This window comes from Nerophis ophidion, linkage group LG10, assembly GCF_033978795.1.
Source record: "Nerophis ophidion isolate RoL-2023_Sa linkage group LG10, RoL_Noph_v1.0, whole genome shotgun sequence".
Classification (NCBI taxonomy): Eukaryota; Metazoa; Chordata; class Actinopteri; order Syngnathiformes; family Syngnathidae; genus Nerophis; species Nerophis ophidion.
Window position 1 is genome coordinate 8234840 of NC_084620.1, and position 8728 is coordinate 8243567.

An 8728-nucleotide genomic window follows, 5' to 3' on the forward strand; every position below is an offset into this window, starting at 1 on the left:
TTTTTTTTTTGTTGAATTTTGAATTTTAAAGAGTCGAAATTGAAGATAAGCAATGTTTCAAAATTATTTTTGATAAATTTTTCCTGTTTTCTCCTCTTTTAAACCGTTTAATTAAGTGTTTTCTTTTATCATTTATTCTCTACAAAAAACCTTCCGTTAAAAGGACAAAAAATGTACAACAGACTGACTGACAGAAATACCCATTTTTTTATATATAAACGACTTTATTTATTAAAGGTAAGTTGAGCAAATTGGCTGTTTCTGGCAATTTATTTAAGTGTGTATCAAACTGGTAGCCCTTTGCATTAATCAGTACCCAAGAAGTAGCTCTTGGTTTCAAAAAGGTTGGTATGTACACTAAATGCCAGTAATCATTCGTTGGACAAATTATCCATCCATCCATTTTCTACCGCTTATTTCCTTTTGGGGTCGCGGGGGGCGCTGGCGCCTATCTCAGCTACAATCGGGCGGAAGGCGGGGTACACCCTGGACAAGTCGCCACCTCATCGCAGGGCCAACACAGACAGACAGACAACATTCACACTCACATTCACACACTAGGGCCAATTTAGTGTTGCCAATCAACCTATCCCCAGGTGCATGTCTTTGGAAGTGGGAGGAAGCCGGAGTACCCGGAGGGAACCCACGCATTCACGGGGAGAACATGCAAACTCCACACAGAAAGATCCCGAGCCTGGATTAGAACCCAGGACTGCAGGACCTTTGTATTGTGAGGCAGACGCACTAACCCCTCTGCCACCGTGAAGCCGGACAAATTATGATCCATGGCTATTTATTGCAATTGTATAGAAAGCTTGCTTATTACTTTAATGTATAAAAATATCTTTACTTCCTAACTGTCCACTTGTTATAGCATCCTTGCTCACCAGGCTCTCACAGACTCCAGCTTACTACGTGCGAAAAGTTTGCAGTCGTCAGAGCTTCCATTGTCGCGTTGTAGTTTCCTTTAAAATTTGGAGTTATGAGGAATGAATGCCGAGCAGTATTTAATAAAATAAATAAATAAATGGGTTGTACTTGTATAGCGCTTTTCTACCTTCAAGGTACTCAAAGCGCTTTGACACTACTTCCACATTTACCCATTCACACACACTGATGGAGGGAGCTGCCATGCAAGGCGCCAACCAGCACCCATCAGGAGCAAGGGTGAAGTGTCTTGCTCAGGACACAACGGACGTGACGAGGTTGGTGCTAGGTGGGATTTGAACCAGTGACCCTCGGTTTGCGCACGGCCACTTTTCCCACTGCACCACGCCGTCCCATATCATATGGAAATGTGAGATTTGCGCACACGGGCCTGCCAGACGTCTGTTTTTTGGTATGTGCTTTCCCAGCAGGCACAAGATATTAAAACAATGTTAAGAACTTGTTGAATTGAGCAACTCAAACCTAATGTTGGAACAACATGTTTTTTGACGACCTATAATCAATGTCGGGTTGATTTGACCATTGAAGTTTGGTCAATTTCCAACCAATATTTTACAACACGAATACAGCGTTGAAACAACATGCTTTTAGGCGACATTTATTCAATGTCAGGTTGTGATGTTGATTTGACCATTAAAATGTGGTTTTCCCAACCAACAACGTGGATCCAACGATAAAAACTAATGTCTCAATTTGCAAATACAACTATTTTGCAAAGTGGTTTCAAAGTCAGTTTTAAAGGGCATGTATGTATAATCAACGTTGGATCAATGTCTCGTGCATGCTGGGGTACCTCTGCAGACACACGTACCGCTTGAGTCTTTGAGAGCCTTAACCTGCACAGCAATGCAGCAGTATAGCAACACTTTGCGGAAGTCATCCTTAAGTTAAAATCGGCATCAAAAAATTACTTTAAAATTGAAAATAAAAAATCTACCTTAAGACATTAAAATGTAAAAATTTAGTGCCATCTCCGGGTTGGGGAGGAGACCCTGCCCCAAGTGGAGGAGTTCAAGTACCTAGGAGTCTTGTTCACGAGTGAGGGAAGAGTGGATCGTGAGATCGACAGGCGGATCGGTGCGGCGTCTTCAGTAATGCGGACGTTGTACCGGTCCGTTGTGGTGAAGAAGGAGCTGAGCCGGAAGGTAAAGCTCTCAATTTACCGGTCGATCTACGTTCCCATCCTCACCTATGGTCATGAGCTTTGGGTCATGACCGAAAGGATAAGATCACGGGTACAAGCGGCCGAAATGAGTTTCCTCCGCCGTGTGGCGGGGCTCTCCCTTAGAGATAGGGTGAGAAGCTCTGCCATCCGGGAGGAACTCAAAGTAAAGCCGCTGCTCCTTCACATCGAGAGGAGCCAGATGAGGTGGTTCGGGCATCTGGTCAGGATGCCACCCGAACGCCTCCCTAGGGAGGTGTTTAGGGCACGTCCAACCGGTAGGAGGCCACGGGGAAGACCCAGGACACGTTGGGAAGACTATGTCTCCCGGCTGGCCTGGGAACGCCTCGGGATCCCCCGGGAAGAGCTAGACGAAGTGGCTGGGGAGAGGGAAGTCTGGGTTTCCCTGCTTAGGCTGTTGCCCCCGCGACCCGACCTCGGATAAGCGGAAGATGATGGATGGATGGATGGATATATTGTTAGAGAAAGTATCGCAATATATTTCAATATCGATAGTTTTTCCCAAACCCAACTAAAAACTAGAGCAGATAAAGGTAATGATATAAGGCACAGATTAATCATAAAAAATAGTGTAATAATTTTTTGTGAATGCAAATTAATCACAATTATTTTATCAATCACGTATGAGTGCAGATTAATCATGCATTTTTTTTGGTTTACACTTAAAGTGGGGCAAAAAAGTATTTAGTCAGCCACCGATTGTGCAAGTTCTCCCACTTAAAATGATGACAGAGGTCTGTAATTTTCATCATAGGTACACTTCAACTGTGAGAGACAGAATGTGAAACAAAACAATCCAAATATTCACATTGTAGGAATTTTAAAGAATTTATTGTAAATTATGGTGGAAAATAAGTATTTGGTCAACCAATCCAATGCAATCCACTTTATTTATATAGCACATTTAAACAACAATAACGTTTCCAAAGTGCTGCACAGCCATGTTAAAAACAATATTATGCTCCACCAATGACTGAATAAAACAAAAAATAAATACAAATAAAACCAATAAAAACAATTAAAAAAAAAAATATGATTAAAAACTATTTTAAAGGGTAAAATCAATTAAAAAAGTAAAATAAAAAATCAAAGAGTATAAAAAACACAGAGGACAACAGAGCACAGAGGACCATACAACTCAAGTAGTGTTAAAAGCCAAAGAATAAAAGTGGGTCTTAAGACGAGACTTAAAACACTCCACTGTGGAAGCAATTTTGAACATGGAGGGGCAGAGTGTTCCAGAGCTTAGGGCCGACCATTCAAAGCTCTCACTGATGGAAGGAAGTTTTGGCTCAAAAATCTCACGATACATGGCCCCATTCATTCTTTCCTTAACACGGATCAATCGTCCTGTCCCCTTAGCGGAAAAACAGCCCCAAAGCATGATGTTTCCACCCCCATGCTTCACAGTAGGAATGGTGTTCTTGGGATGCAACTCAGTATTCTTCTTCCTCCAAACACGACAAGTTGAGTTTATACCAAAATGGATACATGGATGATATAGCAGAGGATTGGGAGAATGTCATGTGGTCAGATGAAACCAAAATAGAACTTTTTGGTATAAACTCAACTCGTTGTGTTTGGAGGAAGAAGAATACTGAGTTGCATCCCAAGAACACCATACCTACTGTGAAGCATGGGGGTGGAAACATCATGCTTTGGGGCTGTTTTTCTGCTAAGGGGACAGGACGATTGATCCGTGTTAAGGAAAGAATGAATGGGGCCATGTATCGTGAGATTTTTGAGCCAAAACCTCCTTCCATCAGTGATAGCTTTGAATGGTTGACCAAATATTTATTTTCTACCATAATTTACAAATAAATTTGTTAAAATTCCTGCAATATGAGTTCCTTGATTTTTTTTTCACATTCTGTCTCTCACAGTTGAAGTGTACCTATGATGAACATTACAGACCTCTGTCATCTTTTTAAGTGGGAAAACTTGCACAATCGGTGGCTGACTAAATACTTTTTGCCCCACCTGTACTTGTTTACCTTAACCTTTAAGGTGAGTTATTATACAGTCAGTATTCAGGTCAACGCATATGTAGTGTACAGATAAGTAAGAATAAAAATGTTGTTTTTTTTTCTTGTTTCTTTTAATGAATCTTTAAAATTATCAATCGATACGGAATCGTGATTTCTGTAATTGGTGAGTCGGATGCAAACTGATTTTTTTCCCGGCACCCATACATGTAAAACTTGCCTTTTGCTGCTGTCAGAATTAAGCAAAAGTTTTTGGTTGTGGTGGGGATAAACAATAATAAATGCTAAAAATTGTTTCACCAATTTATTAAACTACCCAACAGCACAAGCAAATCTAATCCATATCCATTAAGCAGCAGATTGATTTTGCTGCATGGGCGACAATGTGAATAATGCTGGGACCAAAATGAAGCAATTTGCAGCCAATACCTGAATGTATTGTTTATTAGATATCATCCCTGGAAATACCCCTAAGACTGGGGTCAGCAACCCGTGGCTCTCAAGCCGCATGCGGCTCTTTAGTGCTGCCCAAGTAGCTCCCTGGAGCGTTTTTAAAAAAGGATTAAAAATGGAAGAAGATGGGGGGGGAAATACAAACAGTTTGTTTACATGTAAAATATTCCACTCTTTCTTTGTCTCGTTTTGTCCACCAAACGTTTTATGCTGCGCATTAATGCACAAAGGTGTGCTTTGTTGATGTTATTGACTTGTGTGGACTGCTAATCCGGCATATTTGGTCAAAGCATGACTGTTAGCTAATCAAGGCTAACGTGCTATTTATGCTAGCTGTATGTACATATTGCATCATTATGCTTCATTTGTAGGTATATTTGAGCTCATTTAAAATCCTTTACTTTTATCCTATTTGTATATCATTTAGTTTTGCATGTCTCATGACATATTATCTGTATGTAATATTGGCCGCATTTCTGATAGTTGTTTGCGTGCCATGTTGTTCCAGACCACAGCAAACATTACCTACCTTGCCAAAGATTGTAATAAATCCATGAAAAGAAGACAGCCTGCCGTTTCCATTAACTTGGACACACACATCTGTACCTTTGGCCATTAAATGCCGGTAATTTCCAGGAGTTATCTCACCTTCTGAGTAGCCTCTGCTTTACTAATGGTTTCTAATGTTGTAAAAATGTCTAGAATAAATATTACATTTCAATATTTCTGGCAACGCATATTAGCTTCAGCCTGTTACACTTTGTCATTTTGATAGTAGGCTAGCTAATATGGACACATACCAAAGACTATAAAATTGGGACCCATTACTTACAGTGCTTGACACTCAGCATCACCCTTGATCACCTATCTGGGGGTGATCAAGACTGATGGGTCAAATGCAAAGAATAATTTCACCACACCTAGTGTGTATGTGACGATCATTTGTACTTTAACTTTAACTTAAGTCATGTGTTGCTTTTATTATAAGACTTATATAAGACTTTTAAAGTAATTTTGATAGTAGGCTCTTATAGCTAATATGGACTACTATATATATATATATATATATATACACACACACATATATACGTATATATGGACTATTATATATGGACTATTATATATTATTCTATCATTATATATAAACTATTATAGCTAATATAGACTACTAATCTAATATAGATTACGTCATGCCTTGCCTTTATTATAACAATTGAATAAGACTTTTAAAGTAATTTTGATGGTAGGTTATTATAGCTAACATAGACACTTACGTCATGCGTTGCCTTCATTACGACACTTTTATAAGACTTTTAAAGCCCTTTTGATAGTAGGCTATTTTTGCTAGAATAGACACTTACGTCATGTGTTGTTTTCCTTATAACACTTATATAAGACTTTTAAAGTCATTTTGATAGTGGGCTATTATAGCTAATATAGATTACTATATATATATATATATATATATATATATATATATATATATATATATATATATGAATGTTGTCTGTCTATCTGTGTTGGCCCTGCGATGAGGTGGCGACTTGTCCAGGGTGTACCCTGCCTTCCGCCCGATTGTAGCTGAGATAGGCGCCAGCGCCCCCCGCCACCCCGAAAAGGGAATAAGCGGTAGAAAATGGATGGATGGATGGATGGATATATATATATACTCTCTCTCTCTCTCTCTCTCTCTCTCTCTATATATATATATATATATATATATATATATATATATACATATATATATATATATATATATATATATATATATATATATATATATATATATATATATATATATATATATATATATATATATGTACACATACATACACATATATGTACACACATGCATATATATGTGGACTATTACATATTACACTATTATATCATTATATATGGATTATTATAACTAATATAGACTACTAATCTAATATCGATTATGGCATGCGTTGCCTTCGTTATAACAATTATATAAGACTTTTAAAGTCATTTTGACAGTATACTATTATAGCTGATATAGACACTAACGTCATGTGTTGCCTTCATTATAACACTTATAAGACTTTTCAAGTCATTTTGATAGTAGGCTATTATAGCTGATATGGACACTTATGTCATGTTTTGCCTTCTTTATAACACTTATATAAGACGTTTAAAGTCATTTTGATAGTATGCTGTTATAGCTAACATAGACACTTACGTCATGCGTTGCCTTCATTACAATAATTATATAAGACTTTTAAAGCCCTTTTGATAGTGGGCTATTTTAGTTAATATAGACTACTAAATATATATATATATATATATATATATATATATATATATATATATATATATATATATATATATACACACTACTATATATTAGGCTAAGACCGATTTTTTTTTATTTTATTTTATTTTAGTTTAATCTTCTATTCTTTTCTCCCATCCCCCCGCTGTTTACCTGTATGCCATCTTTTTCGTAAGGGGCGCTGGAAGCCGGCAGACCCGTCAGCGATCCTGTTCTGTCTCCCTGTATTGTTTGTCTGATCTTGAATGGGATTGTGCTGAAAATTGTAATTTTCCTGAAGGAACTCTCCTGACAGAATAAATAAAGTACTATCTATCTAATCTAATATTATACTATTATGTATTATACATCATAATATTTATATATATATATATATATATATATATATAGACTTTTACAGCTAATATAGACTACTAATCTAGATTACGTCATGCGTTGCCTTCATTACAACATTTATATGAGACTTTTATAGTCATTTTGATAGTAGGCTGTTATAGCTAGACACTTACGTCATGCGTTGCCTTCATCATCACACTTATATACAGCTTTTCAGACGGATTCACTTTCTGTATTTTTGGACCAATATGGCTCTTTCAACGTTTTGGGTTGGGGACCCCTGCCCTAAAATATCAGCATCAGCGCATATTGGGTCGTTGTGCAGAATGAATGACTGCCATCCACAATGCACCATAACGTCATAGATATTCACATATAGAATGTACTCACTCTGCTTTCCTGGCCAGTCCGACCGAGCGGCACAAGGTGGTGGGGGTCTGCGGGACCAGCGACTTGCAGCAGGGGCTCCTCTTGCCCTCCTCGCCGGGGTCCGGACTGGCTTGGCTAGCTTGGGGAGACTGTGGCGAGGTGGGCACCAGCTGGAGCTGCTGCGGGTGATGCGGCGCCGGAGCCGGAGCCGGAGCCAGAGTCGGAGCAGGAGGGGTCGGGTGTTGCTGATGCTGCTGGTGATGATGATGATGCTGTTGGTGATGAGGATGATGGTGATGCTGATGCTGCTGCTGTTGCTGCGCCTGCTGGCCGCTGTGCGCTGCAGCCTTGTTGCCGCCGCTCTGGTGGTGCTGATGCGGGTGGGCGTGCACTGGTGGAGGCTGCGTGTGCTGCTGCTGCTGCTGCTGCACGTACTGCTGGGGGTCCCGCAGGTGTCTGTTCTCGCCGATCAGGTCTTCGACCTTCCGCTCGAGTTCGTCGATGCGCTGCCGCTGCGTCTGGATGAGGCTCTGCTGGTTCTGCACGATGGTGGTCAGCTCCTTCAGGTACAAGACGGCTTTCATCGGGTTGTCCAGCAGGCTCTCCATCACTGAGGGGAAGATGTGTGTCGCCGAATTCCCGGCTCTCTGCTCGCCTGCGGACCGTCGATGGAGGAGGCGAAGCCGGGGATGATGCTTCCAACGCGCCGCTGGGTTTGCGTAGTCTCTTTCTCTCTCTCTTTCTCTCTCTCTTTCTCTCTTTCTCTCCCTCCCTCGCCCTAATATGATGCTGGAGCAAGGAAGGTGGGGGTGGGAGTGTCGGCAACGGTGGAGTGAGGGGGCGTGGCCATTGTGGAGCACTAACGTCATTACGTAGGCACGGATGGGCTGTGCGCAGGCCCGGATATAGGCTTTGTGTGGCCCTAATTGAGATTTTTTTTTTCTTTTTTATTATTATCGATATGAACAGCACTTTTTTTGTCCTTAAGGACAAGAGCAGATACGTTTTAAAAAAAAAAAAAAATACATTCTGACTGGTAAATAAATACAAGTCAGTTCACAATGGAGCTGTCACGCCAAATTTACCCCCCCCCCCCCCCCAATAAGGGTGGAAGGACCTTAAAGGCCTACTGAAATCAATCAATCAATCAATGTTTAC

General features: G+C 40.1%; 1 protein-coding gene across 5 annotated transcripts in view; it reads right to left on the bottom strand.

Moving 5' to 3' along the window:
* iqsec3a (IQ motif and Sec7 domain ArfGEF 3a) overlaps positions 1-8313 on the bottom strand; it is a 252472-nt gene extending 244159 nt beyond the window's left edge. For 4 of the 5 annotated variants that reach the window (XM_061912221.1, XM_061912220.1, XM_061912224.1 and 1 more), the window contains exon 1: positions 7592-8313. In XM_061912221.1, the coding sequence (XP_061768205.1) occupies positions 7592-8178 (587 nt within the window). In that variant the 5' untranslated portion in view covers positions 8179-8313. The remainder of the gene's footprint in view (positions 1-7591) is intronic. The other variant, XM_061912226.1, reaches the window with a different exon arrangement.
* Positions 8314-8728: the final 415 nt, after the last annotated feature.